Raw genomic sequence first — 23,356 nt, forward strand, 5'->3', positions numbered from 1 at the left:
CTTGTATTTTATCACTTATTTTACATTATGAAATCTAGATTGCTTGCGTCCACGATGGCACATGCTGTAGTTCCCTCTTTTTTCTCCCTTTTTTCCTCTCTTTTTTCCTCTTTTTTTTTCTTTCCTTTTCTCTCTTTCTCCTCTTCCCAATCATTTTGATGTCAGTTGACATCAGTTCGTTTATTGTGTTTTATATTGATGTTTTGTGTATTTTCTGAGGGTCCCATATCGTACAAGCTTTGCTTCTTAGTGGGACCCTCCACTTCCATCCTCATCCTTAGTTGACTTGCATTATACGCTTTATGTATTTAACAAAGATGTAATCGCATCTACTTTTCATTTTCATAATTTTCTTATGTACCTTTTCAAATTTTGTTCTGTATCACAAATATCCCGTGTATATGCAAATGTACATAATTTCTTTGTTCATTTTGATGGAGGTGAAAATAAAGTTGAAAGTTGAAAGTTGAAAAGTTGAAAGATGTTGTGGGGGGTTCTCTTTAAATCCAGATAGCCTCGCTGATACGTCTGCTCTCGCTACGATGGCGCTATCACTCAGATGTCACACCTGGGTGATTGCTGATTGGCGCCAAATCATCAGTTGCCGATTAGCCATCGTTTGAGAAAGATGACAGCCCGTCGTCGAAACTGTCACAGATAAATATAACTTTTGGATGTGTCTAGAGAACTCTTTATCTAAATATATGTTAAACCATCCTTATGAATTTATTTCGCAATTCTCTCACATTGTTTATATAAGGCCTACCACCTGTGATGCTGATACATTGGGCTCCATTACAGATGAAGATTGAGTCATCTGACATTTCTTTTTCGATTTTGTTAATAGATATACACAAGTATTACTTTGTTTGTTTGCTTTTAGAATAAGCCCACTAACATTCTGTCGAAGAAAGCATAAGGATTGGAATATCAACTTGAAAAAAGATGAAGAAGAATATGTGCTTAAACAAAAAAGAGGGACTTGTAGTACACAAAATATGAAATACAAAATACAAATACAAGACTTTGTAAACTCAGGGAGGTGGGTCCACCTCCCTGGTAAACTTAAGGAACAAAGTAGATTATAGGGGAATTGATTGAGATCCTTATTCCGAAGGTTCGTTAATCCGAAAATGACATTTTAATAAGCGTCGTTATTCCGAATGCTCAATAATATTCCGAACATGGGAAAAAGTTCGTCATTCTGAAGGTTCGTTAATCCGAAAAAGAAATAAGGTTCGTAATTCCGATCGACGGTACGCACCTTCTCCTCATATTTGGATTAATGAACCTTCGGAATAAAAAAAATCTTCGGAATAACGAAAAAAAACCCGGAAAAAAAAAACCCGAAAAAAACCCCGAAAAAACAACAACAACAACAACAACAACAACAACAAAAACAACAAAAAACAACAAAAAAAAACAACAACAACAAACAAACAAAAAACCGAACCCTTTTTCATTTACGGATTAAGGAACATCTATGTAGGTGTATGGTTCGATTGGTAGGCCCTACATTTCAGTGTGTTTCAAAATAACAAACCTTAGGAATAACGAACCTTATTTCATTTCCGGATGAACGATCTTTCAGAAACGCTTTCGAATATCCAAAACAGATGCTTCGGAATAACGAACATCAATCGGGGAATCATGTGACAGGGATGATTATACGATCAGCCACAAGCAGATGAGACACTAATACCCCCACACGACTTGGGCACCGCTTCATGAACGTTGTCAGTCTTTGACAATTTCAGTGGAATATATCCTTGGTTTTGTTACTGACTGTGCCTAAGCCCTTCTTCATGGACATTTACTGTGACTGAATAATGTACGGGTGCTGGCGCATATGGCATGGCGCACAGTCGCCGTTGATCGAAAACCGATGCATCGATATCGATGGATCGAACGAACGCGCACGTGTACCGTGGCACCACAAAAACATAACAGCTCATCTGACTCTTTACACCCAGCACACACATTACACACATTTCCTGTGGCTGTGAAGACAGAATGGCGAGTGAGGGAAACGTCGTGCTGAGCTATCATAATTGCCTTTTACGGAGGAGTGACCAGATTTTACTACAGGGATGTGGCTGGTTAAACGATCAGCTGATTGCATTTTCATTTGAGTATGAACTTTCGAGATACATTCACTTGTAATTTATGTCAATTGGTCCCCTTTGTTGGCGACTCTACTAGTGTAGTCCCAGTCGTTGATAATGAGGTAGGAAGAGATAGAGACTCGTACGAAATGGCTGTGCTGTAGCCCGATCAGACGCCGTGCGACAGGGCTGTGTATAGTTAGCTGTGCTGGAACTAAAATTATAAGCTTATTTTCATAATGCTATTGTCTAGACAATACAGACAAATGAAACCACTTCTGTTCAAGTTTACACCTCAAGAGTGTGTGTAAATTCTGTTGAGATATTCAGTACTGACCGAGCCTGGCTGGGTCAGTCAATCAATGTTTCTCACATCTAAATTCTCAAGGAAGACATTTGGAATTTATGGTTTCTGAAGATAGAAAGTCCACAGTAAAATTAATGCATAGATGAATGTACAAATGCGTGGGGAAGTATACTATAGTCTCTCTCGGGAAGGTGATTTAAATACGCATCTCCGAGGGTCCATTTGAATGATCTCAATACTGACACTGACGCACTTGTGTTACGATGTTACAAAAAAAAAACAAACAAAAAAAAAACAAAAACAAAACCTGCAGCGAGTTTGTGGTCAATTTACAAATTTTTATGCAAATTCTGTGACTGAACTGAATGCAGATTTTTATTTTTGTACACAACTCATCTTCATCCATGAGAATTACAAGATGCAGAACAGAGTACCACATCTCACTATTATGAAAATTCTACGTTTATACTTTTGATTACAGTGTGTGACATTTCTCATTGTTTTCATTATTTTCTATTTCTGGTGTACAGCAAATGTACTGTGGTCAGAAGTGCATACTTTGGTTTTGTTTTGGTTTTTTCACTCTGTGTGAATGGAGGGAATTCATTCCTTGTCTGAGAAGGTGTGTGGACCCAGAATTGTTAACATGATATCCTCCAAGCCAAGGAAATGGGCTGATGCTATAGAACTATCAGTAGAGTTGTTGACTAATGCAAGCCACCCAAAATTCAATCAACCATATTAACCCTGTCCAAAATTCGACACAGCCTGCTACATGTAGAAACCTATATGCTTTTGAACTTGGTAAAATTTTGGCACGAGAGGTCGAACCTTTGTGTGGGCTATTTACTTTTATTGAACAGTTTATTCTCAAGGAAGATTTTGTATAAACAATGCAACTTACTGGGTACAGTAGAAATCACAGAGAACCAAATAGACTTTTGGTGTTCAAGCAGTTCAGCATTTTGAAGAACATGATATGCACCATAGTAAGTTATTTCTACTGTTTCCTGCCCTCTTGTTCAGAAAATGTGTAATGCCATATAAAGCAGTATCATATTGAAGTAGGAGCGCTAATGTACAAGTGTACAGTAGACTTCCCTTGATATTCCTTGTTAAGTGTTGATACCAGGACTCACATTTTATTTTTTTGATATTCTTTGTTCCACAGGTACTGTGAATATGATTTATTCAAAGACTCTGCATCCTGTGTGGCATTTATTAGTCCTGATATAACCCAATTTATCAAGCTGTCGACAACAGGTAAACTGACCAAATTTCCTTTAATACAAGTGTAGTTTCAAAAGTATCTAGTTCGCTTGTTTGTTTGTGTGAATTTTCTCTCACTGAAGTACCAGTGTGTTCTCTTACAACACAACAGATTCAAAAAGAAAGCCCAAAAATATGGTTTGAGGTGACCCAAGGTCAAGGACATTACAGAAAATACTATACTTAATTGCATTTTGTGCTGGTTGTGTATGTGCACATCAGCTGATGTGTTTGCTGTGATGTATGTCCATTGTGTATTTTTAATTAGTCTTCTCAAGTACTAGATTTGCTAGAAATTATCATAGATCTGGACCATATAGGTGATGATTGAATTTGTAAGTTCAAGGTCTGATGCTCTGTCCTGTAAACCTAGAGGACAGAACTCTATGTAATCCTTGTCAGGAGCCATAAATCCATTCCTCAGAATTATATAAAATGATCATACCCCATTTTGATCCTTTGATTCCCTTGTCAAGGTTCCCTTTGATTGGATAGAAACAAAAGAAGATCCAGTCAGCCGAGTTCATAGACTTCGTCAGTATGCAGTGGCATGCAAAAGATAGTTTCAGTAATGTATTACATTTTATGAATCTTTCTTTTCCTACAGGCTAGTATCAAAGCATTTCATTCACCTGCTCCCTCCTATTTAGACCCCATTTACAGTGAGTGAAAAGGCCAGGCTCGGCCGTGGCCGAGCCCGGCCTTTATTTCACTGTAAAAGGCCAAATGCAGGGCCAAAATCGGCCTTGTATTTGGCCAAGCTCTCAAGGTAGTCCAGCCCAGCCTTTTCTCACTGTAAACGCAAACTGGGCCAAATGCGGTAACAAATTTAGTCTGGCTTCCAGACCCTCTGCCCGTACTATTTCGCTAGTCAGGATATCAACCCCCTCAACGTCGAAAACTAGGATAGTTTAAGGTGGTTTTGTCCTGCAAAGGATTTTTCCTTCGGCAGAGGCCTTTGCCGAATGGCGACTTCGTTGCCATGAAATCCAGTTGGCAAAGGGTCTGGAAGCCAGACTAAACCAAATTGTGTTTTTTTTTACAAGCAGAGCGCCACCACGACAAAATATTGAAAGGTTTGAATTAAAAGCCCGGGCCGAGCCCGGCGCCGTAAACAGACAAAATTACGGGGCTCGGCCGTGGCTCGGCCCAGCCCTGCACTGTAAATGGGGTCTAAGTTCCACAGTCAGGAATTCACTCAGTTGTTGCTAGGTAGGGCAACCTCCAGGCGAGCTTTGTGGTTGTTAAGGGCAACTTTTGTGAACAAACCATGCATAAACTTTGAAAACATTACAGAACTGGTCTATTGCATTTCACTTCTAGCACCTCAACTGTGTACTTCGCCTCATATAAAGAACTGATATATTGTTGTCAAAACCATCTTAAATTGACAACATCTGTGTTACCAGTGGTGGAAATAAATGTACTTCATTTTGATTTTTGGTTGTATTTAAAGATGCTGAAGTTGGAATGTTCCTTGAAGCTCTTGACCTACCCAACAAGCAACTCATCTTTCTCGCCATCAATGACAATGATTCATCGGCCAGCACAGGAGGTTCCCATTGGTAGGAACATCAAAGTTATCCCGTCTGTATTTTTGTTACGCGTTCATGAAATTTTGCTCTTTTTTTTTTTACGTATGGGAAATTAGCTAAACATACTGTTATGAGAATATTATTAAAAAGATAGGATTGGGTGTTCATCTACACTGTGTAGTTCAGAATTCAGAGTTAATGGTTGCCGTGAAGCATGTGGCAGGCATTGGCATCTTCAGCAGCCTGCTTAGCGGAGAAAATGAAAAACTTGTGTTTTTACACTAGGTACATGGACACATCAGGGAGGTGCTAGAGAAGGAGAGACAACTACTGCTCTCCTTTGAAGTCATGCGCGGCACCGCCGAGAAGTTATGCATTCAACTACAGGTGTTACCCATGTGCTTTGACAAAAGAGAGCATCAATAATCGGGACTAGCGCTCTCACATCTAGAAATACTTGCCCCTACTGCAATTCGCTCTCTCTCTCTTTCAATGTGATGGCAACAATTAATTTTGTGTACCTTGAATTGGAGCAGCGAATCAAAAAATGCAGTGTAAAACTGACAATTTTAACAGCAAATAGTTTAAAAGGAAGCTGGAACACGCTTTAGCAGCGTACTTTATTTGAAAGATCAAAATATACCAGATTAAAAGATAGAAAACTAACATGCGGAAATGTGCGCATTATAGAAAAATATTAGGTTTTTAAGAGGGCCCAATTTTCATTTCATTTCGATTTGAGAATTACGAAGAAACTAGAAATACATGTTTATTATATTGAATTCTTTCCTAAACTATTCTAAATCAATTCGAATATTTCATTTAGAATTTTACAGTGAAATAAAGCTTGTAATGAACGAAAGGTGAAATGCGCTCTTCGCCTTCGAACTATGTCTTGCCACGAGAGCGGTGCCGAGCATGACTTAAAAGTGTAGTGGAATGCTAGACATCCCATTGTAACGCCTTGAACCCAAACATGTGTTTGCATGAATTACAAAGAGTTGCCACTCCATCTCTGTAACACCTCCCTGGACACATCATGGAGAAATCAAATGATATATGTGGTACACACTCTGAGAGAGGAGTAGATTCATCTGCATGCATACTTGTACTGTATGCATTCATACATTATGTAGTCCATGGGCCAAGACCCGAAAAATGGGTTGTTGGTACCATCTGAGGTGGCACAACCTTTTTGGTGTCAGTTTGTTTGTCGGGCATAGATATGCTTATCAAGCTATGATAGCATTTCCAAATGAGTAGCTTAGTCATAATAAATGAATTTTTAACCAATTTGGTCTCGTTTTTATATCCCTATACTTCTGAATCGAAACTAAACCGCTATACAAAGAAGAGCACTGCCTTCTGTATGTCCACAGGTGTTCTGTTGTAAACGCGGTGTGCTTAGTCTTTAGTCAAGGCAGCGAAGGGAATATCCAAAGGGTTATGACGTCCACAGCTGTCACGCGGTGCGCTTAGTCTTTATCTAGACCAATGTACCGTTATCATATCTAAAGTTCCTCATAAAAGGGATTATCTATACTGTTTTTATACTACCCTATCAACAAATACATCAGTTTTAAACAAAAATCACTCTGTTCATTGACAATATCATTCATTATAATGTGTCGTAGTGTATCGGTACATTGTTTTTGCATTATCTTATATTGTTGGAGGGAAATAAAGCGACATTGGCGTGGTATCAGCGTTTTCACCGTAGCGTTTTCGTCGGAAAATGATAAATAATTGAAAGATACGGTAAAATTAACGAGGAATTGCTTTTGTTGTTGTTGTTGTTTTTAGATAAAAGGATATACACTGTATCATACGCTTTGGATATTCCCTTCGCCGTCTAGAATAAAGACTGAGCGCTGTGGACATCATAACCTTTGGATATTCCTTTCGCTGCCTTGAATAAAGACTAAGCGCACCGCGTTTACAACAGAACACCTGTGAACATACCACAGAGCTGCATTTTACAGCTCTATGGAACATACAGAAGACAGTGCTCTTCTTTGTATAGCGGTTAGTTTCGATTCAGAAGTATAGGGATATAACAACGAGACCAAATTGGTTAAAAATTCATTTACTATGACTAAGCTACTCATTTGGAAATGCTATCATAGCTTGATAAGCATATCTATGCCCGACAAACCAAATGACACCAAAAAGGTTTTGCCACCTCAGATGGTACCAATATCTGGCCTGGCCCATGGACTAATGTAAGTTATAGTAATAGCAAGGAGGTTCAATACCCGGAGTTCCACCTGGATTGAATTATTCAAACAGCTGTCGGTTTTCTATGAATGCATAGAAGAATTCCACAGTTGCATTTGTGCCTTTGATATTAGGGGTTGAAGCCACCATGAATTATATTTGCTTCAAACATGTAAGTATTCATTTGCAGACCTATTGGGTTTTGGTACTGTTATTTATGTTAATGTCTGTTTCAACTGTCACTGGGAAAGCATCTGTGTGCCTATCAATAGTTGATTTATGCACTGACATAGCAATACACCTGACTCATTGCATAACCCAGTGAATCATCTTTTCTTTATGTGGAAGCTGCCCAGGTATGGCTCTCATAAGTTACAGTGTTTTAAAAGCGAATAGGTCTACATTGTATATGAGTGCTACAATGTATAAGGTGTGTCTATTTCCATGTCATGTCCTACTGCTCTTGAATCTGCAGGAGTTTACTCGTCTTTTGGAGAAGTGATTATTCATTCAGACATTACGACTCCTGTGGGTCATACAATGAACGTGCTGCAAGGGATGTAGCCAGGAAATTGCAGCCACATATTGGACCGACTGGAAAGAAAGCAAGCTTCATTCATGAGCAGTCACCACAGCAGCAGAATGGTTTGTAGCATGCAGGAATCTGCTTTAGTACTAATAACAAAGCATTGTGAAGATCAGAAAATATAGAGCCTTTGCCCTTATTTACGGAGAGTAACATTAAAAAAAAAACAGCAACAGACAAACCTCAATAACTGTACTCTCCGCAAGAAACAGATTCCCTTTGTTCGTGTATTACATGTATATGCCTCTTTCTAGCAGCTAATTTTTATGAATTAAGATCAAGAAAGAATGAAAGAGAGGTGAGGCATTAGGTATTTGTTCCCGCGTTATCATGTCCTTGCCATAAACTGGCTTTAGGTCAGTGGTAGTGATGCTGTCCAGTAATAGTGGGGCAGATATGTGAAAAAGATGCTCACATCCGGCGGAAAGTATGAAATTTTGCATATAGGGGTATTTTGAGGCACTGATTTCAAAAATTGCCGGATCCAAGAGATCTGATCATGGGGTCGGCCGCCATTTTGAATTCAAATATGGCCGCCGTCAAAGATCCCTATCTTCAGTTCTGAATGACATTAGCCATTGGAATTTGATATATAAAAGCATGAAGATATGATGACTTCAATAACAGACTTATTTGATATGTCTGACAAGCTGCACGGCAGCCATTTTGAATTTAATACATATTTGCTATGTTGGAGTGTTGAAAATCTCTATATCGGGTTTGTAAATTAGGCTACCTGATTGAGCGCGCGTTTGTAACTGATAGAGTGCGCGCTGATGTACTTACATTGTGACGTCAGTGAAAGGTGCATCATGCTTCCTTTTTGCTGCACTTTTTGACATGCCCGTGAATGTTAGTCGTGATGTTTGTCTTCGTAGCCTTGACCTTGACCTTGACCTTGATGTAGTAATCCCTTGAAGCAGCTTGTACATGAAGCTATACTGGGATGAACTCGAACTGTGTGTCATGAGGGGGTGTCATTCAGTGTATGTACAGATGTCTCACTATCATACAATAAAATGTGAGTATAGGTGCTCAGTGCGAGTAAAAACAGCGTCGATCCTCTTACACAGTGGCTGATCCAGCAGGAGGCTGCATTGCCCTGAGGATGGGCAAAGCAGCTCCTTGGAATAATGTTGGGTTGGCGGTGCTTACTATGGGTCCCGGCAGGCGATTCCATAGTCTTATGGCTCTTGGGTAGAATGAATACTTGTGGGAGTCAATGGTGGATCTAGGGATTGTGTATTTGAGTTGGTGATCTTGTCTTCCAATGTAGTTAGCTGGGGTGATATCGGGTGGGAGGGGCATGGCAACCAGGTGATGTTGGATTTTGTGAAAAAGTGTGCATTGTGCAAGAAGGCGGCGAGAGTGAAGGCTGATATCCCATCCGAGTGCTGTTACTAGGGCTGTGGAAGATGATGTTGGGCTGTAATCACATAGGACAAAACGGGCTGCAGACTTTTGTACTTGCTCGAGTGAGTTGATATTAATAAAAGTGAAAGGATTCCACACTGCAGAGGCGTATTCTAGTTGTGGACGGACCAGTGCAGTGTAGGCTCTGGCCTTTACTTCTTTAGTACATGGAGACAGGGTTCTGCGGATGAGTCCCAGGGTTTGGCTTGCCTTGTGCCTGATAGTCTGGCAGTGCTTGTTCCACCGAAGGTCAGCCGTAACCGTCACACCTAGGTACTTGTACTCGTTGACTCTGGGAATTACTTGATTGGAAAGGAGGTACTGATAAATACTGGGAGTGCGTTTGCGGGTTATTGAGAGGATGCCGCATTTCTTCACGTTGAAGTTCATGAGCCAGTTTTGGGACCAGGCCGATAGTAGTTGAAGGTCTTGCTGTAGTAAGTGAAAGTCATCGTCAGTCACAATCTCACGGTAGACAACACAGTCGTCCGCAAACAACCGGATGGAGGATTGGATATCATCTTGTATGTCATTTATGTACAAAAGGAAGAGAGTCGGGCCAATCACAGATCCCTGGGGGACTCCTGATGGTACAGCTCTCCATGAGGATTGTGTACCATCAATTACCACGGCTTGCTTCCTTTCACTGAGAAAGGACATGACCCAGTTGAGAGAGTCTCCTGAAATTCCATAGTACTGGAGTTTCGTACGCAGGCGTTGGTGTGGCATATGATCGAATGCCTTCTGGAAGTCCAAGAAGACTACATCAATCTGGCTGCGTTTTTGTAAGGTAGAGGACCAATCATGTACTGCTGACGAGAATTGGGTGGTTGTAGAAAGCCCTTGGCGAAAGCCATGTTGAGCATCAGTGAGGATGTCATTTCTTGCTAGATGCTCATTGGAATTCAAAATAGCAGGCATTGCGTTTGTCAGACACATCACATCAGTTAATATTTTAACTCAGTATGTTAAAATACTTGTTTACACCTAATTTCAGGGTCCCTCACCACTTAGAAATCGAGATAGGGATTTTGATTATTTCGTCGCGGCGGCCATATTGGAATTCAAAATGGCGGCCATTCGATGTTTGTCAGACACTCCGAATCAATCTGTCATCAAATTCAATGTGTCAAAACGCTAATGTGTACCAAATTTTGGTGCCACAGGTCATTCAGAACTGAAGATAGAGATCTTTGAATTTGTTTTGTGATGGCGACCATATTGGAATTCAAAATGGCGGCCGACCCCGTGGTCAAATCTCTTGGATCCGGCAATATTTGAAATCAGCGCCCCAAAATACCCCTATATGCAAAATTTCATACTTTCCGCCGGATGTGAGCATTTCGACCAATTTTTGTTACATATCTGCCCTACTATAAGCAGTAGGTGATTGACGCAGGGCCAAATCCTGGGCTACGTCCTTCTTCTTCACTTGGTGTTCCTAGTACACTGGTACAGATTGAGCGCATCATCTTACTTATGTAAAGTAAACAGAAAAAAAAAACTGTATAGTTATACTCTCTATGCAAGAAACCAATAACCTTTTAAAAGCATAAAGTCTATTTTGATGTGTGACAAATGTGAGCCTTGTTATTAACCAAGTCCCAAGGCAGAATAGCTTTGTGTCGGTAATCTCACTGTATTCCTGTCTCTGCAAAGCCCATAACAACAAGAAAAAGACAGTCGGGAAGAAGTTATCAGGTCATGAGAGAAAGAAGTAAGAAAAGGGGATCCATTTGAATAATAAAATCAAGTCAAATTATAGTATTTATGCTATGTGTGCTGATACAGTGTATGGGTCTTTTCAAAGAATGTATACTGTAAAACGACTAATGTTCGTGTGCATTTTAATTTTTTAAATTTCGCGAGAGCCAGAGAGTGAAATTAAAAATGCATGAGAAGGCTCTTGTCTGCACTATACATTGAATGCCAGAGGCACTTTACGAAAATTTCGTGCCGTGAAAAAGGCCGTCGGCTCCAATTCGCGAAAATTTCATGCCGCTAAAATATCATGTTTTACAGTATTATATTTATATAATATTGACTGGCCCTGAGGGAGGTACCAGAAAATATTGCCCAAACTGAAAGCATATTGCCCGAGTTGAAGACGAGGGCAATATGTTTTCAGTGCGGGCAATATTTATCTGGTACCTCCCGAAAGAAAGGCCAGTCAATATCATAATTATTACCTATCCCCTAGGTAAATTAAGAAAATATGTGAATACGGCTATACACTATGATAAAGATCAAGCCACATTTGACTACCCGTAGACCATCAACATGTTGAATAATTGCAAAATCGTTCATCAATGTATATCATTCAACTCCAACTTCAAAGATACATATGTAGTTGTAACAGGCAAACTTCGAACATCTGAACGCTCTTACACTTTATTTTTACTTCTCTGTTTCAAGTTGGAGAGTTGTAAAACTAATGGTCACTGTGCAATTACTGAGCACAAATGGACTAGTCATTGTTTGACGCCTAGTGCTGCTGTAAGTGGTCGACCTTGTATGAGTTGATTTATCAGCGTTCTTCAGCGGTGCGTGTAACTGACACCCTGGACGTCCTGGAATGTTTTCTTTTTGTGGTCGATCGGAATGTTTAAGCAGGGAGGTGGGGAGAGAGATTCCACTCTTTCTCTTCCCACCTCCCTGTTTTACAGTGCACTCCTATTATAACGGCCACGGTTATAACAAAATTCTGGTTATAACGAAGTAAAAATTTGAGCTGCAATGTCATCCGCTTTATGTATTTCTATTGTTTATTTGTTCAGTTATAACAACATTCCGATCTAACGAAAGAAAACTGCCGGTCCCGAGGATTTCGTTATAACAGGAGTCCACTGTATATGTAAAACCCCCGGATGCTCGTGATATGCTCTAATGTCGCCTGCTGAACTCCCGACCCTGCAAAATACCAACTGCAATTGCCTCGCAAAACTACCTCGTATAGGTAATAATATATGATATTATGGTGCATCCACTTGTGTGCATTCTTGTAAATTGTGCTACATACATAATACAGTCAGTATGACTTTAATAGTGTGCACGTGAATGACTAAGAAGTAAGTTTGTTGTCCTGATGAACTTATGGGCTGAACGAATAGAGTTCCAAAATTGAGTGGCGTGCATACTTAATGAATTTTAATACATGCGTTGGAGGCTGTCACATCACACTAAAGCTTAATAAGTACTCTTAGATATTGCTAACAAGCTCAAGCTTTATATGTTACCTGCATGCATTCATTGAAGATAGATTTTTCCTGTCTCTTTTGGTGACAAATATGGTCTTTGTGATGTATACAATGATAGGCACAAAATGTTAAGTTTGAAATCCCATTACACACACATACTGTACAATACAGAGTGAGTCAGTGTATCTCAGTAAACCCTTGAGAGCCTTCTTCCTCACAAGTCACACCTCTAGAGGTTAGGCTTTCTGTCAATTTCTTCAATTGGTATCCACATTTCCACATATCAATAAGCTTTATCATTAAGACCTTTTGTGTTCAAAATCTGAACCAGTGTTGAAAAAGAAAAATATGTTGTGACTTGTAAGTTTTGTCATGCAAGGTTACAAGTATGAATATGTCTAAAAATCAGCCCGCTTTTATGAGGCTCAATACACAGCAACTGAATCATTTGTGTTAAGAATACCTGTTCTTGTTCATTATTTGGTTCTATTCAGGGTATGACTGTGGACTATTTGTGATCTGCACCACCGAACACCTGTGCAGACAAAGCCTCCAGGGCTGCCAAGTTCCGCTGCTGGAGGCCGTCACTCAGGCCGCTGTGACCAGGAAGAGACAGGACATCCTGAAACTAATAGCTGACTTGGGTTCCATGGACACAGAGTGAGACTCACACCCTGTTCTGTCACAGATGAGTTCAAACAGTTTGCCTGGAATCTTGCCAGTGGACCAATGTGCATCTCCAGTGCTTAGCAGGTGTGGAGCTTTGGTAACGTAATAACCAAAAAGATGAATAGATTGAACAGAAATTCTTTTGGCAACAAGTGGGCAGACCAGACTGCGGGGGCCAAGGGAGTTGGTAGGAATGTTTCAGTATTAAATGGTGCTTCGTGTCACATCCTACTAGTTGATGCCAGAAATTTCAAGGAGTGGAGAGATGTGAAACCAATGTATCCTAGCTTGGTCATAATTATATCACAGTTATCAGAAGATTATCTGTAACCCTATATTAACTGGGGGGGGTCACATTGACCCACCCTTCGACATTTTGTGCCGCGATTCCGCAACGCGCAAAGATTTGCTGCGTCTTTTCATGACTTTTTTCTTTGAAGTCTTGCGCATATTTTGAGACCAAATTTGCGACGTCCGGGTACACCGTTCTGAAGTTACGTAACATTTTGCATATGTGCGTGTCAACCCGAAAACAGCTCATATTCATGATATCATGTGCAAATCCAATGCAAATTGTGTTTTTTTTTGTTAAATTGATATAAATTCGACTATTTCAACTTTTAATCATAGAAATTAATCAATTCTAATGCAGAAAAGCTTGAAAAAGGCCCTGCAACAAATTTTGGTCAAAAATCAATGGGAAAAAGGTCGAAAAACAATAAAATACATAAGAAATTAACAAAACAATAAAAAACAAAAGAAATTGATTTTGATTGTGCTATTTTTTTACAAGAAAATTGTTTGATATGTCTTGAGGAATTCTGACACAAAACTTTACCAATCCTTCAGCCTTTTTAATGGAGTTACAGGTGGCCCTATGATTTTATGCATAAATTTGCATAATTAATTTACTAAAAATAGAAAGTCGATATTTTTCTATTGTATGACCATCTAATCTTGTATATGACATTTGGCTCCTTGTTCAGGCAAAATTTTGTGGCGATCGGCGGCAGAGATCTGAAGGGGGTCATATTGACCACCCCCCCGTAAAAACTTGGTCTAAAATAGCCCAGTTAAAGTAGGGTTAAACACCGAAGATAAAGAAAATCTGAAAATTACTTGAAAACGATGGCAAGGAAAATAACAATTTAATAGTATTTGACAATCACTAGCTTGTCAAAACTTTCGCCTGTAAGTGTAAGAGTAATACATGTACTCAATGTTAAAAAATGCTGTACTTAATACTGCTTGTTATACCTCACAGGATCTGTAGTTTGAATGTTGAAACATCAGTTTGCGAATGGTTGTTAATCAAGCTGAGAGGGTCATGTATTCCTCTTTTATAATTTTTTTCAGCATTTGACGTAACATAATCAAATTTTTGACATAAATCTTTTATGTACCCATGTACTGTATTTGGATGGAGACCATTACTCTAGAGAGAGGGAGACTCGACACGTCTGACTTTGTGCTGCTCTGAGAGGCAATCTGTTTATTATCGCCAACAGGCTGATTATATAACAAGTCCAGTGTATATCGTACATGTGTTTACAATCATGGGATGAAGAGGGTGGGTGGCAGAGGAAGTGAGATGAACAGGTGGTGGTGTCTGTGTGAGGTAATGAGGCATGGTGGTGGCTGGAGAAAGGAATGTCGGATAGACCGTGAGAAAGACAGGATAGAGTGACCAAAGCAGTGATGGTGGAATGATAACATGAGATGGTACAATCATGGAGGTACAACTTCTTGGCATAAACCCTATGTACAAACACAATATCCCTCCCCTTGTTGAAAGAAAAAGTGCATAGTGTATCAGATTGAGTTTATTCCAAGTCGTCGCATCGATGAGGTTAGCCGTTGCTCCTGAGTCCACGATCATGGAGATCGTGTGATCACCGATGTTGACGTCGGCGCGTGCGAGGGTGACATTCGCGGTGTGTATTTGGTAGTTGTACTCCTCGTCAGAAGATCCGTGTGGGGAGTCGGCATCGTGGTGGTGGTCGTCGATGGCTCGAACGGGATTTGGGCGCGACTGATGCCGTCGTGAACTGCGACACACACGACCGAAGAGCCCAATTTTTTCGACATTTGCAACAAGTGCGGCCTCGGGCAGGACAGCCAGAATCGCCAGGCTGATGACCATCGTCAAAACCGCAGTTTGTACAGGCCTGCGTCGATTTCCTGGTCGATTGGGAGGAATGTCCGTGCTCCTGGTTGTTTCGTCGGGCTCGAAAATCATGTTGGATGACTCGTGGAGGGGCCTGATCACGAGAACGATTATAGCCACTGCTGCGAGGCCGGGCAACAATGTTGATGTCGGAACGAGGTCGGGCAAGAGGTGACGAACCATGCCCTTCCATGATTGCTGCTTGCTGGTCTGCCGCTTGGCTTGCCCGAGCGATGTCCATCAAGGATGCGAGCGTCAAATTCGGTTCCCGAAGAAGACGTCGGCGCAGACCCGATGATGCACATTTGTCCACGAATTGGTCCCGAACGTGCTCACATCCCTCTCAGTGAAAGCACAGGACGCTGCTAAGCCTTTCAGTCTGGTGCAAAACTCGTCCACCGATTCATCCGGGCGTTGAGCTGCTTGCCTGAATTGGTGGCGTTCGAAGGCAATGTTCGGTGTAGGCGAGAAGTATTCATTTAGCGCACTTAGCGCGATGTCATATTCGTTCTGGCCGGCGCTGGCGGCTGGGAGAGTGAGGGTTTCGAAGAGTTCCTGGACCTCTGGGCCTGCAATGTGTAGAAGGAGGGCCTTTTTCGGGCTCAAACGTGTTATGCCAGATGCCTCTACATAGTAACTGAACTGCTTTGTCCACCTCGTCCAACCAGTCGAAGCTCTCGCCGAGGTCATTCCAAAGGGAGCCGGCGGAGGGACGTCGATGCGCTGTGCCATAGTTATATTGCAGGTTCGAATGGTCCTCGTCGCCACTTTTATGTACCCATGTACTGTGTTTGGATGGAGACCATTACTCTAGAGAGAGGGAGACTCGACACGTCTGACTTTGTGCTGCTCTGAGAGGCAATCTGTTTATTATCGCCAACAGGCTGATTATATAACAAGTCCAGTGTATATCGTACATGTGTTTACAATCATGGGATGAAGAGGGTGGGTGGCAGAGGAAGTGAGATGGACAGGTGGTGGTGTTTGTGTGAGGTAATGAGGCATGATGGTGGCTGGAGAAAGGAATGTCGGATAGACCGTGAGAAAGACAGGATAGAGTGACCAAAGCAGTGATGGTGGAATGATAACATGAGATGGTACAATCATGGAGGTACAACTTCTTGGCATATACATTCTATATACATGTACAAACACAATAAAATCAACTTTCAAACAATTTTTACGGACAGAAGACTGTGGAATGAGACATTATAATTATGATCTGTGAACGGTATAGTGATTGTGGGTGGCAGAAGACACCTGTGGGGTTTTTTACAGGGTCAGAGGACATCCTGAAGATAAGTGCCATGAAATTCGAAAAAATATGCGGGAAAAAACCCCCAGGGAAATAGAATCACAACACCCATGAAATTCCAAAGGTTCTGTCTTTAGATTATTTCTGTCTGAGCGGGAAGGGTGGTACCATTGACCTTAGCGCCCTCAGGGCATTGCCCCCCCCCCCCCCCCATCCTGAAAAGAGCATTCTGTGGCCCCGAGATGTATGGTAGTCATTCTGTCTCAGTATACACTGTGGTGATGCTGCCCCTCTCTTTGATCCGAGTGTTGTAGGCTGCCATATCACTTATTGTATGTGTGCTAATTGCCATATTTCTTGCTGGATTTCTTTCCGATTTGCCATGTGAACCATGGGAATACTTAAGCTGACCTTGATTTTTGGTGACAGTCCCCTCAGTGTATTGCACTTAAAGATGATATAAAGTTTTGGTACCTCAAAAGTTTCCCTGAATTTCCTAGTCTTAGTTTGTGTTTCAGGTTAAAGTACCTTTCATATAACTAACACTGTGAGACTTTCTCGCCCCAAAGTGCTGTCATGTCTTAGTAATCATGCAATAATGGTTTCGTACCAGAGCCGTCGCGGTACCGTGGTACCGCTAGAATCAATATACAGTACACGTATTGTATGGAACCATTACTGCATGCATGGTAACTGCGACCAGCAGCCCCATACGCATAGCTAAATGGGGCTGCGCATTGTAGCATTCATTATCATGACAGACGTAGTATCACGGGTAAATATCAACTTAAAATCCAAAAATTTCTTCAGTTTGAAGACTTACCAGTTAAGTTGAAGTATTGAAAACAGGCTTCGGGCAACGTTTGGTTCTGCCAATAGTCCCTTTCTGTTCGAATTGATGACTGAATGTGACTCGGTCGAGAGGACCTTGGAAGAGCTGCACTGAATCGACGGCCAGCGCATGCGCACACAGACATCTTATCCGTTCATGGATTTGAAATTTGTGCGCATGTGATGTGTGCGCATGCGCTGACCGTCAATTCCAGTGGCGGATCTAAGGGGGGGGGGGGGTTTAAACCCCCCCCCCCCCTTGGGCTGCCAAGTAAAAAATATAATGTGCATAGGAAAATGCCACCATAATGTCCAGACGCATACAATTTAATTTCCAAAGCGAAAGATATAGCTACAAACGGGAGTTTTTGGACTGTAACATGTCAAAATTTTCAAGCTCGCTCGCTTCGCTCGCTCGCATTGAATCGTTATGCCACTTTCCTAACGTTACTGCCAGTAATTGCCAGCAGTTGCGCCCGATGCCCCCCCCTTAATTTCCAAAGCAAAAGATATAGGTACAAACGGGAGTTTTGGGACTGTAAGATGTCAAAATTCTCATGTCCAGACGCATACAATTTAATTTCCAAAGCGAAAGATATAGCTACAAACGGGAGTTTTTTGACTGTAACGTGTCAAAATTTTCAAGCTCGCTCGCTTTGCTCGCTCGCATTGAATCGTTATGCCATTCTCCTAATGTTGCTGCCAGATTGCCAGCAGTTGCGCCTGATGCGCCGCCCCATTAATTTCCAAAGTGAAAGATATACTGTAGCTACAAACCCCTTTTTGGGACTGTAGAATGTCAAACTTTTCAAGCTTGCTCGCTTCGCTTGCTCGTATTGAATCGTTATGCCATTCTCCTAATGTTGCTGCCAATAATTGCCAGCAGTTGCGCCCGATGCGCTCCCATTTATTTCCAAAACGAAATATATAGCTACAAAACTCCAGTTTTGGAACTGCAGAATATCAAAATTTTCAAGCTCGCTCGCTTCGCTCGCTCGCATTTTATTGTTATGCTATTCACCTTATGTTGCTGACAGTATATAATTTGTCGATCGTTTCACACCGTCATTCCATAATCCATGTAAGGAAAACATACAATGTTCCTCAATGATTGCGTTGTTGAATGTATCACATTCCGTAATGTATTGTAGTCCCATTATTGCTCACGCACACACGCACAAGCATACAGACCGTCAAAATTACTTTATGGTTCCCCCCATGTTTCGACCCACCGTACGCCACTTTACATATTTATATATATATATATATATATAATAGATATGTGTGCGTGTGCGTGTGTGTGTGTGTGTATGTGTGTATTGTGTAACATATGCATGGTCTAATCTTGACCCCCCTCCAATGTTTGCCCCCCCCCCCCCCAATCCAAAACTGCTTCCGGCATTGATCTTATTCTAATAAGACGTAATATCATGGACTGCTTTTTATGTTCTCCATTACGTTAGTAGATGCCAGGAAAACATCACTTACGGGGTTCAAATAGCTAAAAAAAAAAAAAAAAAAAAAAAAATCGGCGCGACGCCACGCGGCTCCACGCAGCTCACAGACATCGCCTTGTGGACGATGCTCTGCATCGCCATTGGGACATCACAAACCCAGGGACCGCGGAGCCAGGGTCGGCAAAAAAGATAAAAAATAGAGCATGCAAGTATGCTTAAAATCGCAAGCTGGCAACCCTAAAAATGAAAAATCTCCCACACTGTGGGAGGGGAATACCCCCCTCCCACACCCTCCCCCCCTCGCTCGCTTCGCTCGCTCGGGCTTGGTCGCTACGCTCCCTCGCAATACCAAGCTCAGCCCCTCAAACCCCCCTTGGAAAAAAGCTAGATCCGCCCCTGAATTCAGTGTAGCTCTCCCAAGGTCCTCTCGACCGAGTTATATTCAGTCATCAATTCGAACAGAAAGGGACTATTGGCAGAACCAAACGTTGCCCGAAGCCTGTTTTCAATACTTCAACTTAACTGGTGAGTCTTCAAATTGAAGAAATGTTTAGATTTTAAGTTGATATTTACCCGCGATACTACGTCTGTCATGATCCTGAATGCTACAATGCGCAGCCCCATTGCGCTATGCGTATGGGGCTGCTGGTCGCAGTTAATTGCCTGATTACTAAGACATGAGAGCACTTTGGGGCGAGTAAGTCTCACAGTGTTAGTTATATGAAAGGTACTTTAACCTGAAACACAAACTAAGACAAGGAAATTCAGGGAAACTTTTGAGGTACCAAAACTTTATATTATCTTTAAGACTTCAGACATGCTTCAATGCTCTCTGTTTTCAATTAAATATTATATATAGGAGAATTGATATGGGAGTGGATCTACATTTCATGGCAACCAAATTTCTAGATTTTGTTCAGATTTATATCTTTTGTAATGCTTTGAGGTTTTGTTGTTAGAGTAACACTTTATCAAGTATTGTTCAGTATCCGATTGACAATACTTTATCTTTATCATTACTTCTCTTTCTTTTTTATGCCTCCGCCACGAAGTGGTGCCGGAGGCATTATGTTTTCGGGTTGTCCGTCCGTCCGTCCGTCCGTCCGTCCTTCCGTCCGTCCGTCCTTCCGTCCGTCCGTAATGAATTTTGTGGACAGGGTAACTATCAAAACCTTTTGAGGTATCTTAATGAAACGTGGCATGTATCTGTATTAGGGGGTGAAGTTGTGCCTATCAACTTTTGGGTGCACATGCTCAAGGTCAAAGGTCAAAAGGTCAAGGTCAAATACATAGAATTTCACTATTTCCACCATATCTATGCAATGCCTGAAGATATTTTCTTGAAACTTAGTGTATATATGTACTACCCAATTAAAATTCTCTGGGGAAAGTTTGAGTCATGAGGTCTAAGGTCAAAGGTCAAAAGGTCAAGTAAATATATTAAAACTTCACCTTTTTTCTCTGTACCTTGGAAATTGTTCAAGGTATCTTCATGGAACATAGTATGGTATACATGTACTGACTGGCAGTAATTATTTAGAGTTATGGGTTCATGGGGTCAAAGGTCAGGGGTCAAAGGTCAAGGGCAACACTTCAAACTTTTACTATTTCCCTCATGTTTATGCAATGCCAGCAGGATTTTTTTTTTTTACACTTGGTGTATACATGTATAACCTAATAGAAATTCTCTGGAAAGTTTTTTTTTTCTTTTGTTTTTGCCTCAAAGGTCAAAAGGTCAAAGATCAAGTGAAAGTGCTGAACTAAGTTTTTCCTCCATATTTCGGAAGTGGCTCAAGTTATCTTGAAACTTACTACATATGTATGCATGTTCTGCCCGACAGTGGTTATCTTATCAATTTCAGGGTCAAAGGCCAGATGAAAATGGTAACAATTTACTATTCAATACAGAAATTGCACTTTTTCTCCATACCTTGAAAATTACTCAATGCATAAATGTATGAATGGGTCAAAGTCAGGTTAAAGTCCTTAAATCCCAAAGACATGCTCTCCTATTCATCCAATTAAACCAGGACAAGGCAGGTGAACATTCAACACATTTGTGACAAACTTGTCATTTTAATATTTTGCCAATTATGTGAAAATGTAATCACATATTGTCCACATGTACTATTTAGACCTATTAGGAGAATCATGCATTATGGCGGAGGCATACCAGTCGCCATAGCGACATTTCTAGTTTTTCTTCCTTCTTTTTGTTGTTGTTATGTGAAAGAAGACCTGGGGAGAAAAAGTAAAGGAAAGTAGTAAGTTAGCTGAAGAAATTTGGATCACACTGGCACACATATGAAGAGCTGTACATGTAGTGACATATGTACAGAGTATGAATTTCAGGCTCTTATGCAGTTTCCTGTTGTATGCTTTTCTTTTGGTCTGTGCACCAGCATTCACTCCTGAGGAATAATCCGAGTCAAGTGATCCCCAGAAATCAAGGGATGATCTACTGGTCAACACTGGACAAGAGTCGATGAATGCTGCCAGTAATGTCAGCCTACAAATTTCATCAATCCTGGCTGGAACTGCACAATACACCAGGTCACTTTGGAAGAAGGGATCGAGTCCTTCAATCTAACTTTATGCTCTGTAGTAGTTGATATTTTAATGTTAGAAAATGTGTTTTAAATTGTTGGCAGTTAGAAATTACACTGAAAATTATTGCCAGCTTTCTGGTGATCTACTGTAGTATAGGCAGTTACTGTCGTGACAAGAACCAAAAGAATTTGAAATGTGGGATACAATGAAAAGATTGAAAGATTGACAATCTCACACATTTTTGGGGGTATATCTTCCTTTTCTTAGGTGATGGCTAGGTATATTATACAACTGTAGATATTTTCTGTGTTTTTCAAGTTCATTTAAGTCAAGCATGATGAGTGCACCACAAAAGATCTTGCACATACTTCAGTGACCTGTTGCACTAAACTGAATCTGAGTATCAAACATAAGTCTGAAGAATCAAACAGGGATGCCATGAATTAAACATAAGTCTATGTATGGTTCAAAGTCAAAGTATTAGTCAAACATAAGTCTTTTAAGTCAAACATAAGTGCCTCAGATCAAACATTAGTGCCTGGAATCAAACTTGAATTTGCTTTTATCACCATGACAACCAAGTGGCTGCTCTAGTTGTGTAGGAAGAGAATTTTATCTCAACTTCTACAGTGCAGGAGATGCCTACTCAGATGAGCAAAATTTGAGAGACATGCTGTTTTGTTTTGTTTTGTTTTGTTTTTTGCATGCACACACAAATTCATTCTGCAAATTGTTGACTTGATTAGAGAGGATAGCCAGCACAGAACCAGATGCAATCATGTACTACCCTGTACTCTTGCAACTACTGATAGCACTTGACTTTTTTCTTACCCTGGTGGTGTTTGATGCCATTAGTACGATGCATGGAGTGCATCAATCCATGAAATAAAGATGCATTCACAATGTGTCATGTGCACTGTGCAGATGCAAAACTAGTACAAGTGGAGTAAGTTATCATAGCGAACAATCTGAAATATGAGTAGAAGTTGGACATATGATGACATAAATGATATCCCGGGGTACCAAATAAAAATCAGCCATTTTGTTCAATTATTATTATTTTTTTAAAAGGTTGTACCCTGGGTTGCAAAAATGGGAAATTATTTTGGTGCTGGAGCTAGCGCGCACTAGCCACTGCACTGCACTGCACTGTACTGAAGCACAGCGTGCCATGCATGCATAGTACAAGCATGTATAACATGCAGTAGCATGGGAATGACGATGTACACGCACACACAGTGCATGCATTTCTCTGCGGCTGTCCTTGAGTGGATGTGAGGTGGCGCTACACAACGTGGTACCCCGGGGTACTGTACCCCGGGTTAACGCGTGATGCATCATATCTCAATGATAAGCACACAGTACTGACAAGAGACGTTCACTCAGTGGCTGCATATACCAACCTGGCTTTATTCCAGTGTTACATACATTTGTATAGTGTACTACTGAACAGAAGTGGCTGTGGTCAGAATGGAATTGAAATCAGGTACCGGTAGTCTCACATCAGATGTGAGAGAAGATAAGGTAATGTTATAGTGGATGAACAGAGGGTTACTGTAGTCGGAAGGGGAAGAGAAATATAAGGCAGAAAGTCTGGAGGATGAGAGCAAGAGCAGAAGGAATGAGAGTAATCATATACATTAATGCACATCATGAGCTTAAAGCTAAAATGCCTGTCACATTATGTGCTTACCAGTTGATAAATGGTAGTAGACTGAGATCTGACATTTGTCTCAAGTGCAATTTTTCTTCCAAGTTCTAGCCCTACTTCTGTTTTTAAAAAAAGGCTGACAGTTGT

General features: G+C 40.9%; 1 protein-coding gene across 1 annotated transcript; it reads left to right on the plus strand.

Annotated features, from left to right (window-relative positions):
* The first annotated feature begins 2,013 nt into the window (after positions 1-2,013).
* Positions 2,014-21,810, plus strand: LOC139710397 (sentrin-specific protease 8-like). The gene is made up of 7 exons (XM_071622313.1): positions 2,014-2,132; positions 3,584-3,664; positions 4,443-4,450; positions 5,138-5,246; positions 7,909-8,078; positions 13,124-13,382; positions 21,411-21,810. Exons 1-6 carry the CDS (start codon positions 2,014-2,016, stop codon positions 13,291-13,293), a joined length of 657 nt encoding a protein of 218 aa, XP_071478414.1. The 3' UTR covers positions 13,294-13,382; positions 21,411-21,810.
* Positions 21,811-23,356: the final 1,546 nt, after the last annotated feature.

The sequence above is a fragment of the Diadema antillarum genome, unplaced genomic scaffold (assembly GCF_040938485.1).
Source record: "Diadema antillarum isolate AM-2024a unplaced genomic scaffold, OU_Dant_1.0 seq00001529_RagTag, whole genome shotgun sequence".
In the NCBI taxonomy this organism is placed as follows: Eukaryota; Metazoa; Echinodermata; class Echinoidea; order Diadematoida; family Diadematidae; genus Diadema; species Diadema antillarum.